General features: G+C 45.2%; 1 protein-coding gene and 1 long non-coding RNA gene across 9 annotated transcripts in view; one reads left to right on the forward strand and one right to left on the reverse strand.

Moving 5' to 3' along the window:
- Positions 1 to 18,040, forward strand: part of LOC137562593 (uncharacterized) — a 98,238-nt gene that overhangs the window by 5,088 nt on the left and 75,110 nt on the right. For 7 of the 8 annotated variants that reach the window (XR_011030151.1, XR_011030152.1, XR_011030149.1 and 4 more), the window contains exons 2-3: positions 3,024 to 3,136; positions 4,297 to 4,578. This is a non-coding gene — a long non-coding RNA (uncharacterized lncRNA). Of the gene's footprint in view, positions 1 to 3,023; positions 3,137 to 4,218; positions 4,579 to 18,040 lie in introns of all 8 variants that reach the window. The other variant, XR_011030153.1, reaches the window with a different exon arrangement.
- SERPINE1 (serpin family E member 1) lies at positions 2,035 to 13,900 on the reverse strand. Its single transcript, XM_068274082.1, has 7 exons — positions 13,756 to 13,900; positions 6,862 to 7,056; positions 6,552 to 6,750; positions 4,458 to 4,558; positions 4,238 to 4,324; positions 3,039 to 3,122; positions 2,035 to 2,374 (listed from the first exon to the last, which is right to left on the reverse strand). Exons 2-7 carry the CDS (start codon positions 7,052 to 7,054, stop codon positions 2,337 to 2,339), a joined length of 702 nt encoding a protein of 233 aa, XP_068130183.1. The 5' UTR covers positions 7,055 to 7,056; positions 13,756 to 13,900; the 3' UTR covers positions 2,035 to 2,336.

The raw sequence follows: 18,040 nt of genomic DNA on the forward strand, positions 1-18,040 counted from the left end.
TGAAATCAAAGAAAACCCCGCGTATGGACTGGCACAAAATCTTGGGGAGGTGCGGTTAGGGTTAAATACTTACCTGTCCCGATGTCATTCACAGACCCTGAACACCCTGAACAAGCATGCAGCAGATCAGGTGTTTCTGACATTATTGTCAGACCTGACAAGATTAGCTGCATGCTGGTTTCTGGTGTGATTCAGATACTACTGCGGCCAAATAGATCAGCAGGACTGCCAGGCAACTGGTACAAGGAGATAAATATGGCAGCCTCCATATACTTCTCACTTCGAGGGCCATATGCAATTCACTTTTTCTTCTAAGTTTTCTCCTAGGTGATAGTTTCAAACCTCATCAATAAAATGCTCTTTAAGCCACCAGCAAAAAAGAAAATACTCCGAATACTATTGAAAGTATTTTCCTGTGACTTTTTGGCACTATTTTCAATTGCAGAGCAATAAAAAGTGATTTTAAACCGCATATGAAAAATTATCTCCTGGGAGAAAACTTAGGAGAAAAACCTTTTCTACTGAGTTTCCTCCTCGGTGACATTTTCACACCTTGCCATAAAATGACCTTTAAACTACCATCAAGCAAGAAAATACTCAAAATAAATTTGATAGTAATCTTTCACCGACTTTTTAATACTTCAATTGTAAAATGCTGAAAAATTATTTTTAACGGAAGATGATGAAAATGATCTCCTGTGTTGCGTCATTACGGCCGTGCTTTGCATTAATTGCCGGTACCAGTGTTAGAACGAGCATCACTCACATGCAGGCAGATTATAGCGTGTTTTGTGTAGTATTTGGGGAGCAGATCAGTTGTACGGTGTACAAATAGATTTGTCATATTGCCCATAATGATGTTGTCTGTTCCCTGATAAAGGGTGAGCCCTTGGGTTGGGTACCTTGAAATCATCAGCATTATAAATGTATAATGATTGCTTGAAGGACAACTGTAACGAGAGGGATATGGAGGCTGCCATACTTATTTCCTTTTAGACAATACCAGTTGCCCATACCTCCCAACTTTTTGAGATGAGAAAGAGGGACACTTACATGTCACACCCCTGATCACGCCCCCATCTCACACCCCTTGTCACACATACCATAAAGATTCCATAAGAAAAATATGTTGTTTTATAATTCAAACGACACTGGTCCTTTCTATCCTGGTTCATTTTCCTTCATAGTAACATTTTAAAATTAGTAATACATCAATTTTATGGATGGGAATAAAGTTTAGAGTCAATCAAACACATTTTTTTAGTAGATAAATATATATATATTTACATAGAAAGAGGGACAAATGAGGAGGAAAGAGGTACAGGGCTCCCAAAGAGGGACTGTCCCTCCAAAAGAGGGACAGTTGGGGGCTATGGTTGCCTGGCAGCCCTGCTGATCCTCTGGCCCTAATACTTTTAGCCACAGCCCCTGAAAAAGCATGCAGCATATCAGGTGTTTCTGACATTATTCTCTGATCTGACAAGATTAGCTGCATGCTTGTTTCTGTTGTGATACTACTGCAGCCAAATAGATCAGCAGGACTGCCAGGGAAATGGTATTGTTTAAAAGGAAATAAATATGGTAGTCTACATTTCCCTCTCACGAAAGTTGTCCTTTAAAGCCTCACTGCAGACAAAAACATTTTCCTGGATGTATGTCGAGGTTGCCGTAAGTGGTTGAGCTTTTTTCATTCAACCAGAACCGCATTGATTAGCTGATATTAAATAAATTGTTTGTAAAATACTGGTCTGGTGCCCTGACAGAGGCCACCTTCCAAAGCCCAGACTGTCAGTGCTATAGGCTGCAATCTTTATAAACAGATTCAGACTGTGCCGGCACTTTGCAATCTGAACAGCAGGATGATGCAATCTAAGAAGTGACAGCCCCCAAGGAGGATGAAACTGACTTCCCTGATTCTGTGCTTTTGACCAGGTGATCAAAATTTAAAGGCAGTCTTTTTATTTGCAGTTGCTACATTGCCGCTATAGTACAGTTCCTTTAGTTATAATAATATAAATCACACATAGGCAGGCGTAAAATATAAATAAATATATTTATTAAATATACAGACAGTACAAAATTTACAAATTCGGCAATAGAAAACTTTTCTACAATATAATCTCTTTTTCACTTGTGCAATTCGCTAAAGGTTTTGCTCACACACTCAGTACAGTCCTCTCACACTCATTCATACTACCCGTGACACCCCATTCCCCCCCACCCCCAGTAGTCAGACGACGAGCCTTTGAAGAAGCAAAAGCCCTAAGCTGTAGTGAGGTTTGGTCCACAGGTGGAGGAGGTGTTGTTCTGGAAATTGGCACTAGATGGTGCTAGACTCATGGCTCCATAACTTGTCCCATGAACAGCAGGGCACCTGGGGAAGAGAAGGAGACTCATTATACCTCTGGCAGAGAAGCACAATTTGCTAAGCTGAACTCATCAAAACTTTTTTTTCAGGGGGAAGGGCCGATGCCAGCATGTAGGCTGTAGCTCCACCCCTTCAGAGCTGCCAACGGCATCCCTAGTGGTCAGATCAAATGCACCCACATTGGATTGGAAACAGTTAACAGATTTCTAATGTGTCTTCATTCTGATTACAGAGTTATACAAGTCCCCGTTCACACTGGGGATCGTGAAATTCTAGCGATTATCGCTAGCATTTTGCCACGCTGTTTTTTTCGCGATTATCACGTTTTTTTACTGTACATTTTTGAAATTTGTGAGCGATTGCGATTCGCATTTTAAATACATTGCAATCGCGATCACTCTGAAATTGTTAAAAAAATGCTGCATTTAGCACGTTTGCGTTTACCGTGAATCGCCGGCGATCGCATCAGTGAGATCACCGCCATATGGTTTACATTACACTAGCGCTTTAAAAAGTGCTAGCGATTGATGGCGATTAGTGGTAAACGGCCGCCAATCGCCCCAGTGTGAATGGGAACTGATATTGCAGCTATTGCAGCGGTACGTTGCCGCGGCTCTCAGCCTGTCTGATGACTGCATTGCGTCTGCTCTTCCAGCTCAGCACAGCTTACCTGTCGGGTTGTGTCGGATGAGAAACAGAAACGGGTGATCCACAATGACCTCCAGAGGAGCCATGCGAGCCAACAGGACAGCGGCTGAGAAATCAAAGGTCAGACTCGTTACCATTATGCATCAAGTATCCATATTGTATACTATACTAGCTGAAGTAACAACTGACTCATCACTTGCCAGCATTTGGCTTGCCTTTTTATTTCATCGTTGCTGTGCACTTTTATAAAGCCACAGCTTCTATTGTACACACTAGAGGTAGCAGCACACACTGCAGCTAGTTTACTGTTTACTATTAGTATAGGTACAGGGTAGCAGCTTGTATTGTACATACAGGAGGTAGCAGGGATCAGTACACACTGCAGCCAGTTTACTATAAGTATGGCACACGGTAACAGCTTATAACGTTCATACAAGAGGTAACAGGGATCAGTACACACTGCAGCCAGTTTACTATAAGTATGGCACAACACACTGTAACAGCGTATAATGTACATACAGGGGATAGCACGGATCAGTACACATTGCAGCTAGTTTACTATTAGTATGGGCCCAGGGTAGCAGCTTACATTGTATATACTGGAGGTAGCAGGGATCAGTACACATTGCAGCTAGTTTACTATAAGTATGGACACACACTAACAACTTATAGTGTACATACTAGAGGTAGCAGGGATCAGTACACACTGAAGCTAGTTTACTATTAGTATGGGCCCAGGGTAGCAGCTTATACTGTACATACTGGAGGTAGCAGGGATCAGTTCACACTGCAGCTAGTTAACTATCAGTATAGGCACATGGTAGACAACTAATATTGTGTATACAGGAGGTAGCAGGGATCAGAACATACTGCAGCTAGTTTACTATGTTGTACATACTGCAGGTGGCAGGGATCAGCACACTAGCTAGTTTACCATCAGTATAAATGCAGGGTAACAGCTTATACTGTACATACTGGAGGTAGCAGGAATCAGCACACACTGCAGCTAGTTTACTATCAATATAGGCACAGAGTAACAGCTTATGTTGTACATACTGCAGGTGGCAGGGATCAGCACACACTTTAGCTAGTTTACCAAGAGTATAAATGCAGAGTAACATTTTACAGTGTTAAACCATTTTTTATATGTTTAGTTTGACCATGTGTTACAATATTATGCTCTGTCATTATGTAATGGTCAGTAAGGATTTCTTCCATTACCTGTGGCCGCTGAAGCTGTGGTTCCGCTCTCAGTTACTTCAATTTTGATTTTCTGGAAGGCTTCTGATACATACGTCGGTCTTTCACCTTTAAGACGAAACACAGATTGTCAGATGATGACAGGATGACAGAAAGAAGCATTGTGATTGGCCAGCCCTGCTCGTCAGCCATCTTTGCCCTCCTCCCACCCGGCAGTGTGATCTGTCAATGATGTACGTACTTGATAAGCGGCTGAAGTCTGCCTTTTCTTCCGAGAACATGTCTTCAATCCCCAGACGCTGGAATGGGGCCTTCAGATCGACCTCGCTTACAAGGGAAAACCTGTGAAGGAACATAAAACGGTCAGTTTCCCAGTGTCACCAGCCCTATGTGTGCATAAACGTAATCTAACCCTGAAGGGGCATGTAGCACAACAATATACTAATCAGCCAATCATGCGGCAGCAGTACTGAGTATAACGTTATGCAGATACTGGCCACGGGTAGAATAATGTAACCTCATTGTGGGTGACAAATAGACTTGTTTAAATATTTCTGTAACTGCTGATTTCTTATTATCCTCACAAACAACAACCTCAGGGATGCTGCTAAGGTTTTTGTGGCCCAAGCATCCCATAATTTGTGCCCCCAATGCATAGGTCCCTTCTCTCGTTATAATGGGTAGCCAAAGGTGCATCCCCCCCCCCCAGTATTGGTAGACACCCCAGTATAGGTAGCCCAGGTGTTCCCCCAGTATAGGTAGCCGCCACCTGTATAGGTAGCCAAAGTGTCCCCCCAGTATAGAAACCAACCCACTGTACAGGTAGCGGGTGACCCGCCCTCCCGTATAAGGCATTGGTGCCAGTGAGGGCATGTAGCATCCTTCTGGCTCTCCATCCCCAACACTTACCCACCTGCAGATCGGCAGCGACTTGAAAAGAGGAGAGCAGCGCATAGTAAACGTGCGGCACACTTCAAATCCAGGAAATGAGCAATGACATCACTTCTGCATCTGCAGTGTACTCCGTGGTCACTGCCTCGCTCAACTCTCTGTTCACATTGTCGCTGGCGTTAGGTCTGTGTGTGAGTGACGGGGAGGCAGAGGGGGCCATATAAGTCACAGAAAGGGCAGCATGGGAGGCCCCTGTTGTGTATAAGGCCCCCAGCGGAGGCTTGGTTCATCTGGGCCTAGCTGCACCCCTGGACAACTTCTAGAGTTTACTCTGGCAAAATCAGAGGATCAGTGGAAAATGGCCAGACTAGTTTTAGCAAACAAAACAGTCTTCAGTTACTCAGATAGTCACTATTTACAACTGTGGTGATCAGAAAAACATCTCAGAATCCATAACACATCATGGCTAGATTTCTGCCAGTGAATAATAGGGTAAGGTTGTAGGAGGCACCAGCATAGCTCCCAACTTTTTGAGATGAGAAAAAGGGACACTTAAGCCACACCCCTGATCACGCCCCCGTCACACCCCTAGTCACACATACCATAAAGATTTCATAAGAAAAAATATGTTGTTTTATAATTCAAACCACACTGGTCCTTTCTATCCTGGTTCATGTCCCTTCATATTAACATTGTAAAATTAATAATATATCAATTTAAAGGATGGGAATAAAGTGTAGAGTCAATCAAACTCCTTTTTTAGTAAATAAATATATATATTTACATAGAAAGAGGGACAAAGTCCTGAAAGAGGGACAAATGAGGGTGAAAGGGGGACAGGGCTCCCAAAAGAGGGACTGTCCCTCTGAAAGAGGGACAGTTGGGAGCTATGCACCAGAGTCAAGACAAGGTCCTCCAGCACCCAAAGCTGAGACACCAAAGTGCGCCCCTCCATCCCTCCCACCCCAGCCGTCACACACTGATTGCTATTACACTAAGAGGTACCCCAACCCCACCAACACCTTAATCTCTAGTTATCTGGCTTGCCGCCACTGCCATGTATCCCCTTTTCTTACTTCTCTCTGCTTCAAACACAATAGGGGAATGATAGCTGAGTGAGTTGTGCGCCCCCTCCTACACTGCGCCCTGAGGCTGGAGCCTCTCTCGCCTCTGTCTCGGCCCCGCCCTGGGAGGCACGTATTCACGCCAAAGAAATTCCCATTTTGAAGGAGAAGGTTAGTTTTCTTTTATGATTCTTTTTTCTTTAGAATCTTGGGAAACTCAGTCACGTGACACTAGTAGTTTGGCAGGAAGTTCAAGGTACCCCATTCACCCAGGATCCCAGACAGCAATGAAACAATGCACTGTTGTTGTGTATTGTAACTAAATTGCTTTTAACGGTATCAGTTTAGAACGTTGCGTCTTAGCAAAAGATGAGCCTTACTTGGGCAAGACAAGGAGGCGGGTGGCTTTCTGCATGGTGGCTTTCCACTGGTTGACAAGTTCCGCAGTCAGGATGTCAGTAATGGCAGACAGAGGTACGTGTTTCTCATAGGGAGCGGCTATCAACATGCTGAGCTCATCCCCTTCGTACGGCAGCTCGATGACATCGTAGAACTCTCCTTCGGGGGTTTCAAACTCACCTAGGACAAAAGGATTCATTGTAAGTGCTTCTGATGGACTGGTCTTGTGCAACGTAATAATATCCAGTTACATACTACTACTGAAATTGTATGCAACCAAACAACACTTACTGCAGTTGTACTTGGCGGTGTTGGCCATCATCTGTGTCTGGACTACGGATCCGTCAGAACGATAGAATGGTCTGGAGTGGGTGGCCTTCTCTGGAAACGGTAAGATCCATTTTCCGTCAAAGCTGACGGCATTAAGTAGGACAAGTCGGGTCAGTGGTGGGATGGAGTTGCTTCCCAAGAAGTCCTTGATCATTCCTAGAAAGTCAGAAAAGAAACTCGTTAGGAGGTAACTTGACTGTAGTCGGCAACCTTAAAGCAACAAGAACTCTATGAATAAAGCCCTATTAGACCCCAAATAGAAGTAGGCAAATTTGGCAAATCCATTGTATAGCTATGTGTGCACCTTTCTAAAGGGGTTTAGGAGGACCACTAGTGACTGGATGATTTCCAGTGAGTAGGCCGCGGTCTTACAATTGCACACCACCAACTACCTGTGAAGGACACCAATGTGTCTTCATCTAGAGGACCTGTTTTACTGCAATGCAGGTAAACAGAGTAAAGCAGTCTGGCATTTATTGTTCCAATTACTTTAGGTGTCGCATGGGCACACCTGATTGATCTGCCCACTGGCTACATCCAGGCAGAAGAGCCTCTGAGCTGCAGTGGAGTTTGCCATTTACATACCACAGATGAAGCAGATATTCTTTCCGCCAATTCCACGTATACACTATACATTTACTTATAAAACTTGATTGCTAGCAGAATTTGGCTTGTTTAGTGATGGGATTAGTTGGATGCCATGCGTACTGCAGACTATTAATACAGGCACCTCTGTACGTGAAAATATATTAATTTCACTATTCTTTATACCACTAAGGGTTGACCATGAAGTGTACCTGTAAGGGAAAAATGCCGTTGCAGGGTACTCATCTCATAGTGTGGCAGTGGAGGGGCAGAGAGTGGCGGTGGGGGACACAGAGACATGTTATGAGGCAGAGAACATGCCTCTGTGTTCCATCTGCCACCACCAAGAACCCCCTCAGGTTCACTTTTAGGACCCCTCTTGGCTCTGCCTAGCCCTAAACACCACCTTCCTGGCTCTGCCTAACCTTAAGGTCCCCCCAGTCTTTCGGGAGCCTCAGGTGCCTGATAAAATACCAGGGCCCATACGCAATTAACTTTTTCACATGAGTTTTCTCCTAGGCGATAATTTTTCATCTTCGATTTATAACAACTTTTTAGCACTTTGCAATGGAAAAAGTACCAAAAAGTAGTTGAAAAAGTACTATAAAAAATATTTGGAGTATTTGTTTGCTTGTTGGTGGTTTAAAATGCATTTTATTGACAAGTTTGAAAATTTCAAGTAAGAGAAAACTCAAGTGAAAAAGAGAATTGCATATGGGCCCAGGTGTCAGGGCCATCCACTATGAAAATTGCAGCTATAAGTATAAGCCGCAAAACCTCTGGTGGCCTTTTTACGTGCTTTGCCCTCAAGCAAGTTGAACAGGTTTTTTATGTCCAGAAGCATGGCTGTGGACAACTACATCCAGACTGGGGATGCACGAGTAAGGTCTGCTCACGTCCAACTTAATGAAACGCGCTCACATAGAGGAGAAAACCACGACTGTGCAGCTTCTTTCTACTGCGGCTGCCCATGTGCAGACCTTCTCCATGCATGCCCAATCTGGATGTGCTCGACCACAAGCAGAATCCACTGGAAGTCGTCGCATTGCCAGAGCCACCAGCAGGACCGCCGAAGGAGCTAAGAGGATGCCGTGGGACCTCACAGGCTATGGTGGGCTGGAGAAAACCCCAGTTTTTTTTTGCCCCCCCTCAGGGTCCCTTTAATAAGATGAACTCTTGGTGGCACAAGGATAACTACCTGCGTGTGCAAGTACAGTCATGATTTAAAGTGTACCAGAGAAAAAAAGTCTTAAAGATTTGGTACTTACCTGGGGCTTCCTCCTACCCCATAAGAGTCCAATGCTGTCCTCCCGCGTTCTGACATTCAGCCTCAATCAGCCCTGGTAGCAGCTCAGTCGCGTCCAGTGTGAGTCTTCTGAGCATGCGCGGGAGGCTGGAGGAAGCCCTGGGTAAGTATCAAATCTTTATTACTTTTGATCTCTGGTTCACTTTACAATACAGAGGGCATGGGAGGAACAGAGGTGTCAATGCTGACAATCTTGAGAAGATGGTAGTTGCCTGGCTATCTCTACCTCTGTCGATTTCTGAACCACTGACCTGTATGGATGATAGACGGTAGGTGTGTGTGTTACGATTGCAACAGTTTTGACTGATGCCCGCCCATCCACCTATCAATAAGTCTAGTGAGCAGAGCCAGCAATCAGCCACAACATTGACAAGTCTCCTTTACATAAATAACATATACAGAAGTGAGTGTAAATTCTGACGTTACAGCATTTTTTGAGTTAACAGGAAGTAGAGTTCACCTGGGCTGAACGGGAACTTTGCACAGTGCTGATCGGATTTCAAAACTAATGATTAATTACCTGCAATTACTAAACATTCAATGTGCAAAGACCCGGTTCAGCCCACTGAGCTTTCCATTAGCTGCAGAGTAAAAAAAAAACAAAAAGGTCAGATATTCGACCACGTCATTAAGCACCGCGATGCTCCATGGCCTGCATGAAGAGGAATGGTAGCTTTCACAATGCATTTACCGTCTACTGCCTAGGATCTCAAACGTGTGGTACGCGTACCCCAGGGGGTACTTCTGATGATTCCAGGGGGTACTCGAGCTTGAAAAACTTAACTAAGAATAACAAATTTAGAGTTTTTGAAAAGGATAAATACTATTTAAACAACACCAAATTAGTGTTTTAGCTAATTCAAAGCAATTGTAAATGTTTAGAAATTGTTTAGAGCCAATTATCATGTACTATGATTAAATATATATTTCTCAAGGGGTACTTGGAATAATGTTTACTAGGCTAGGGGGTACTTTGCAAGTACAGGGTTTGAAAAGGGGTACATACCAATCAAATGTTGAGAAACACTGGTCTACTGCACAAGCACTGCAACCAAATTTTCCCGAGACGTTGTGTGTAACTTCTAGCATCATTCGCGTTTGCTGTTTCATATCCCGCTAGGTGCTGATGGTTAGTTGAGACTGCCAGTTGCTAGAGTCCCAAATAACAGACCCTACTGTAATAATAATATGGTAAGAGACTATGGCGATGGTAGGAATAGATAGTGAGCTCCTCTGAGGACAGTCAGTGACATGACTATGTGCTCTGTAAAGTGCTGCACGAGATGTCAGCTCTTTATAGATACTTAATAATAATAATAATAATATGGTAGGAGATTACGCTATGACTATGGCAGGATTTGATTGTGAGCTCATCTGAGGACAGTCAGAAACATAACTATGTACTCTGTAATGTGCTGCAGAAGATGGGCTCTTTCACACTATAGGGCTTGATTCACTAAACCGTGATAACTCTAATATCACACCTTATCAAAGATATCACATCTTATTAAAGTTATCATGCCTTATCAGAGTAGCATAGCGAGCACTACAAACTTATGCCTGCTAATTGGCAATGACACTCATCCTGCCCTGAGCCCCTGCGGGTTCGTAGCGCTCGCTATGCTACTCTGATAAGGTGTGATATATTTGATAAAGTGTGATATTTGAGTTATCACGGTTCAGTGAATCAAGCCCTACAGTGTTTTCCTCGGACATTTTTTTTTCAGCCGGGTGGCATAAAAAAAATAGCCGGGTGGGGTGAGATGAGAGAATGGAAAGCCGGCACTTTTCTGTACAACTCTGCTTACAACAGAGGAGGAGGTGAGCCGATGACAGCCGGATGCTCACCAAAACTAGCCGGGTGGAGCACCCGGCTAAAAGAGCCTGGGGAGATCACTACACTAGTAGCTGATCCGTGTGTTTTGATGCAATGCACCTAGGATGCATTTAGAAAGGTAACATGAAAGTCAGTCTATTTGAGTTTCATGCAAACTTTCATATTAGACATTTGGCCTCAATTCACTAAGCTTATCTCCTGTCTTTAATAACTCTTCTAGAGTTGTTACCATGGTGATAAGGCATGTAGTATTCAGGAAACATTTTACCTCAGGCAAACCTAAAGTTAACTCTTCTGTCTTTAAGTTAACTCTTTAATCCTTAAAATAACTCCAGAGTTAAGGACAGGCTGTTCATTAACTGCGTGTGAAAATAACTACAGAGGAGGTAACTTAACTACAGAGGAGGTAACTTAACTACAGAGGAGGTAACTTAACTACAGAGGAGGTAACTTAACTACAGAGGAGGTAACTTAACTACAGAGGAGGTAACTTAACTACAGAGGAGGTAACTTAACTACAGAGGAGGTAAATTAACTACAGAGGAGGTAAAATAACTACAGAGGAGGTAACGTAAGGAATGAAGAGATAAGATAACTCTCTTACTAGTGGAGGTAAGTTTTCTCTTGCCTTATCTCCAGCATGATCTTAGTGAATTGAGGCCATTGCCTTTCAGAGCGGATCTTGGTGCTTTGTAAAGTCCATCGCCTGCATTTTTCCGTCAAGTGAATTATAACTACCACCGCTGATCAGCATCGCACTGCAACTTCCCGACATAACGCGTGCATGAAGTTGTTCGTGCATGCGTTATCTAATGTGAAAGAGCCCTATATAAATACATAACATCATATTTCACAGCACTATTGGAGGTTTAACGAGGAGAATGGAGATTAAGGCTACTTGCACACCAAGACGTTGCGTTAGGTGCCACGTTAAGGTCGCATAACGTGCACCTAACACAACGTATGGTGCTGCAAGAGCCGACGGTAGAGTGAGCCGCGTTAGGCGGCTCTATTCCGATAAAGTCTCCCAGAGGGGCGCTGATTGGCCGGCGGGACCACGTGACGCGGAGCGAGACACTCCGCATCACGTGGTCCCGCCGGCCAATCAGCGGCCGCCAGTGCAGTGAATATTAAGTAGCCATGTGCGCGGCTACTGTAGCTGCATCTCCCCGCCTCCTCTCCGCCCCCCACTGCGCATGTGCAAACAGTCTAACGCGGCTATAGCCGCTCTAACGCCGTAGCATGCTGCACTTTCCGGGCAACGTACAGCGTTACATGTAACGCAACGTGGGCTGTGTGAACAGCCCACTTGAGTTACATTGCTGTGCGTTGGGGGAGCGTTACAGGCGCACTAACGTGCACCTGTAACGTCTAAGTGTGTAAGCAGCCTAAAGGTGGAGAGGAGACTATAAAGTGGGTTGGAACTGACAGTTGTTAAAGCTTGTGCTTATTGCTAGGTACAAGAGTAGTTAGTGTTGCAAAAGCCAAACGCTCTGCATTGCGATCACGCAAGCCTCAGTTTCCAGTTGCAGAGTTTGCGAAAGGAATGACAAACAATCGCGCTGAGAATCACACAAGCCAGAAATTGCATTCGAAGAAAAAAAACAGTGCGCGCTAGGAGAAAATAAGCCCCGCAATTTACATGTAAATCGAGGAGCTCTTGCAATCGAAAAACCGGCTGCAATCACAGTTTTATGAGTGATTTTGATTTTTAATGTTATTCAAGGCTCTTTTACACTACACGCAATTCCGATTCTAATTTTTATGAGATTTTATATGCAATTCCTACTTTTGATGCGATAAATAATAATAAAAAAAAAAAAGTCTTGCATGCTGCATTTTTCTGTGTTTTTCTTCTTGTGTTGCTCGCATTCAGTGAAAATTGCAAATTGGAATTGCTATTTGCAGTGTAGAAGAAGCCTCTTTTCCACTAGCAATCGCGGAAGCTGCTTTTCCACTACCTGCAATTGCAGAACAGAACGCGATCCCACCAAGAATCAGGAAAGCCAGCAATTGCATGCAGGAAAAAGTCAAAACACGCTAACGTAAAATGAGCAATCTACATGCAAATCACTGTGCTCGCGTACATTTGAATACGGCGCTGGTAGACTTGGGCGCAGGATCCAGCTGTTAAATGGCTGGTCCTGCTTCTGCACAAGTCCAGGGCGTTTTAATTACTATTCCCCCTCCAGGCCGACATGGATAGTGGGGGAATGAAATAATTCGGCTTCCAGCGATTGCTGGAGGCCGAATTATTGTGTTTTTTAAGCAACTTCGGCTCCGTCTTGTGACGGAGCCGACCTTCCTCACTGAGCGCCGCTATAGACTGATTCCCATTACAGTCTATGGCGGCGCTGGCTGCGCCCAAAGCTAGCAGCACTGAAAAGCACTAGTTCTCTGTGCTCTTGTGATCCGTAAATCGTCTGCGATCCACTTTTTTAAGCGGACCGCAGCTAGTGGATAAGGCATACCTCCCAACTTTTTGAGATGAGAAAGAGGGACACTTAAGCCACACCCCTGATCACACACCTAGTCACGCATACCATAAAGATTTCATAAGAAAAATGTTGTTTTATAAATCAACCCACACTGGTACTTTCTATCCTGGTTCATTTTCCTTCATATTAACATTTAAAATTAGTAATATATCAATTTAAATGATGGGAATAATGTTTATAGTCAAACACATGTTTTAGTAGAGAAATATATATATATATATATATATATATATATATATATATATATATATATATATATATACACAGAAAGAAGGAACAAACGAGGAGGAAAAAGGGATAGGGCTTCAAAAGAGGGACAGTTGGGAGCTATGGATAAGGGCCCTCGGGCTGAATTTATTACAGAAGCCCACTTGTCAGAAATGTCACCCACTGAGTGAGGAGTAGCCAGTTAGTACTGTGTGTTCTACTTTGTATTTATAATGCTGGGGAGCAATATATTAAAAGTTGTTATTTCTTCAGTTCCTGTTTAAAGAATACAAGGAAATATATATATGAAATGTCAGGTGTGCTGGTGACATGTGACTACAGATGATGTCATGCAGGTACAGCCCATCCCCCTTCACACCTGCACCCCCTCCATCCCCCCATGCACTGACCCCCTCTCTTACCATCTTGCTGCCTCTCCCCGTCTGACGGCCCGTTCTCAGGCCTCGGTCCCCGGCCTCTCGTGGCTTAGTGTCCAGAACCGGCACCTCCTCCCCCTGCCTCACCCCGTAGAAAGGGGGGGCAGGAAGACAGCGCTGCGCATGCGCCGTCTGCCCGCTCCGCACACAGCGCCTGCGCAGAAGCCTGTTATCTGCTCTGCGCCTGCGCCACCTCTGGGTGCACAGCTTCAGTTGCTCGCTCTGAGCATGCGCAAACTCCTTTACGGAAGGTCGCGAAGTTCAAAGTTGTCAACATACGCGTTCTTCCCCAGGCGAAGGAGGGGCTAGAACTCATCTAGTCTCTATGGCAACGGCCGGCACCTCTCACCTGTTCTAGGGATGCGTCACCACTCTAGGACGCGCCCCCTGAAGCATTGACCACAGATGGATGTCGCCATTTTTTAGGTGGGAGGAAAAAATGTAAATAAAAGTAATTGAGGGATTTATGTATAGCTTGTGGGAGGAGTTTTAGAAACTAAATCAAGTCCTATTTATAAGGTGCCAATGTAATTAAAGGGTACCAGAGATAAAAAAAAAAGTTTCACTTACCTTGAGCTTCCACCAGCCCCCTGCAAACTTGTGCCCACACCGTCACTCACCGATCATCTGGTCCCCTGCCGTGCCTCAGTTTAGTTTTGGGCAGTGGGCCTGGATGCGCGCGTCTTCGATTTCCTGTCCCTGTAGCCGTCTTGGGGCTGTGCACTGCGCATACTACCTACGCAAGTGTAGTACGCAGGCGCACTGCCAAAAATGAAACTGAGCCACAGCAGGGGATGCAACTGCATGGGCACAGGATTGTCTGCAGGGGGCTGGTGGAGGCCCCAGGTAAGTGAAACTTTTTTAATTTTAGACTAATTTATTTATTGTATTTATAAAGCACCAACATATTACACAGCGCTGGACATTCGTTTTGGTTACAGACAATATTTAGGGGTGACATACAGCAATAAGGTTCACTTCAGGACCACCGGCTTACACCCCCTCTACTAGTGACCAGGCCATTTTTCACAATACAGGGCTGGTTGCTGCACAGCCTTACAGCTTAGCACACAACTGAATCTTGCCTCCTTTTATTGACATTCTGTAGGAGGTCTCTGATTGCTGCAGCGATATTTTTTTTTTTATTTAATAAAAAAAGGAGGCGTTTCCCTCTCCCTCCATCCCCCTTGTGCCGTCCTAAATTGCCATAGGACAGCAATCGGCACTCATCCCCGCCTCTCATAGGCATCAGCCTATGAGAGGACACACATTAGGAGCCGCTCTGAGGGAGAGCCGAGTGTCCCTCGTACAGCACTGCAGGAGATCGCAGCGATGTACGCATGTAAACGAAGGGGATTTCTTTCCCCTTTCGGCTCTGAACAGTCTGCTAGCCGCGATCGCGCCTAGCAAGCTGATCACGGAGCGGAGCTCCATGAACCGACAGGGAACGATCGCGCATGCACGCACGCGTTCCCTGCTACACTGCAGCTCCTGGACTTTATGCCGATCGGCATTAGGTGTTCCTGGGGCTGCCGCCGCGGTCACGCCCATCGGCATGACACGGTCGTTAGGTAGTTAAGAAATGCTTTAAAATACATAAGTAGAACACAAACCATTTATGATAGCGGTAAAGAAAATTTGAAAGGGAACCTGAGATGGTGATCAAATGACAAAATATACATACCTGGTGTTTCCTCCTGCCTGATCGCTCCTATACCGTCATCTGCAGGGAAATGAGGAGGCGACTGAGGATGATGAGGAAGCGATTAGGCCGGAGAGAGCTGGAGGAAGCCCCAGGTATGTATACATTTTTTGTGTGGCCCTATCTCAGGTACACTTTAAAGTGGACCTGAACTCAGACCTCCTCTCTGCTTTAAAAGATATGCAACAGCATAATAACCTTTAAACAAAAACATTTATTTGTGACAGCTCATACAAATCCTAAAATAAATCTGCACAGTTTCTACCTCCTGATTCATGGAAGCAGACATATTGTTTACAGCCTGTGTTTCAAATGGGCTTATCTGCCATAGGCAGTCATGTGACACAGGGGAGAGCTCAAATTACAACTTGTGATCAGACACAAATGAGGGGGAATTAGACAGCCTAAACTCTCTGAATACACACAGGGTGCATTTCTCTATGCCCCCTTTAACTGAAAATAGTACTGAATAATACGGAAAAAGTGAGATACTCACCTCTCGAGCCCTCTGCTGCTTGCCTGGACCCTCTTCTTTGCGGATGCACTGCGCAGGCACCAGTAGGGTTTGCATTGGCACAGGAGCACGGGACTGCTTGTGCACAGAGGAAAGAGTCATGCATGAGCTGCTCAGTGCTACTGCACAGGTCTCTGATGAAGCAAGGTTAATCCTTGCGAAACAGCTGTCAGACAACTTTCCTCCCCCCACTGCTGTAACCTGTGTGTCGACCCGGTCACAATAAAGGGTAATTTTATGCAGCAGTGCCCTTCTCTCTTCCTTGATTGACTTGGACAGACGGGTATTCTGCTGGCTCCTATGCAGTGCAGCCATGCTCGTATGTGGAGGGAAGCGGCGCTGCAAGCAATATTCAACATTCATGTCCAATATTTTCAGGGTGTCCAAGTGCAGGATCGATAAGGAGATCAGGGAAGCCTCTGTACTATCTAGAGGCTAAAGGTGCGTATACACCTGTGACATGTTGCCCATCAGGTATCTGGGCCTGATCCCCTTGTGAGACATCGCTGGGCCGAGCTGCACACACAATTGTTGGCTGTGTAGCTGACGACGCACTGCACCTATGTGGGGGAAGCGGTGGGAAGACAATGTGCGGTACGTGCATTACGTGGCGGGCAGCGGAGCGGCACAAACAATGGGATCGGTGTCGCTGGGGTTGGGTAGATCCACCCGGCGGATTGCTCACGGGTTGGGGTCGCAGGCTTCTGTACACACGCCTGATTATCGGCTGAGGCGGTTGCTATCGGCCACCTTGGCTGACATCAGTCAGGCGTGTGTATGAGGCATAATTCTCCCTTATCTGCTAGTAATGAGCCACTGTAATTTGATCTGTCTTCTCTATCTGAACTAGGAGTTGGTGTGCCATTCAGACAGGCTATATGCAAACACAGGAGGTTAACCCTTTCTGTGCTCCCTACAAACCAGGAAGTAAACTACACTACAGCCTCTCTGAGGAGTTCTATAAGCTGTAACAAGGAAATGTTCTACTGGTTATTATGTTATTATGCTGTTGCGCAGGATGGCTGGCAGGGGCTGGAGGAAGCCCCAGGAAAGTGTTTTTTTTTATTTTTATAGTGCTCAGATGTGTCCTTTAAATGGATACTGTAAGGGGGTCGGGGGAAAATTAGTTGAACTTACCCGGGGCTTCTAATGGTCCCCTGCAGACGTCCTGTGCCCGCGCAGCCACTCCCCAATGCTCCGGCCCCGCCTCCGGTTCACTTCTGGAATTTCAGACTTTAAAGTCGGAAAACCACTGCACCTGCATTGCCGTATCCTCGCTCCCGCTGATGTCACCAGGAGTGTACTGCGCAGGCCCAGTATGGTCTGTGCCTGCGCCGTGCGCTCCTGGTGACATCAGCGGGAGCGAGGACACGACAACACAGGCGCAGTGGTTTTCCGACTTTAAAGTCTGAAATTCCAGAAGTGAACCGGAGGCGGGGCCGGAGCATCGATAAGTGGCTGCGCAGGTACAGGATGTCTGCGGGAGACCATTAGAAGCCCCGGGTAAGTTCAACTAATTTATCCCCGACCCCCCTACAGTATCCCTTTAAGTTGCTTCACGTTTGCTTTAAAAATGTCATGATTTGACTGTCTTAAAGAGAAACCGTGACCAAGAATCCCAATCAGTAGCTGATACCCCCTTTCCTAGGAGAAATCTATTCCTTTTCACAAACGGATCATCAGGGGGTTCTGTATGGCTGATATTGTGGTGAAACCCCTCCCACAAGAGACTCTGAGGACCATGGTCCTGGCAGTTTACTGTCTGTGAACCTTGTTGCATTGTGGGAAACCGCTGTTTCCAACTGCCAAAAAAAGCAAGCAGCAACTACATCACCTGCCAGCAGTAAAAATGTCACCATGTGATAAATGTCAGAATGTAAATCAGAGAGAAGAAAGATTTTACAATGGGAAAACACTGACTAAATCATTTATACATAATTATGGTAAAAATGAAGCACTTTTTTAATTACATTGTTTTCACTGGAGTTCCTCTTTAACCACTTCAGCCTACAGCTTCGAAAATCTTATGCATCTGAGCAATGACCTCCCATTCA

The sequence above is a fragment of the Hyperolius riggenbachi genome, chromosome 3 (genome assembly GCF_040937935.1).
Source record: "Hyperolius riggenbachi isolate aHypRig1 chromosome 3, aHypRig1.pri, whole genome shotgun sequence".
Classification (NCBI taxonomy): Eukaryota; Metazoa; Chordata; class Amphibia; order Anura; family Hyperoliidae; genus Hyperolius; species Hyperolius riggenbachi.

Bases quoted from the DNA above. Each gene is read 5' to 3' on its own strand.
- SERPINE1 (XM_068274082.1), bottom strand. From the start codon at position 7,054: ATGATCAAGGACTTCTTGGGAAGCAACTCCATCCCACCACTGACCCGA. The intron at 4,559-6,551 runs GTAAGGCTCATC...GTTCCTTCACAG, and splicing joins CGCCTCCTTGTCTTGCCCAA to GTTTTCCCTTGTAAGCGAGG. The intron at 3,123-4,237 runs GTAATGGAAGAA...TTGATTTCTCAG, and splicing joins CACAGCTTCAGCGGCCACAG to CCGCTGTCCTGTTGGCTCGC.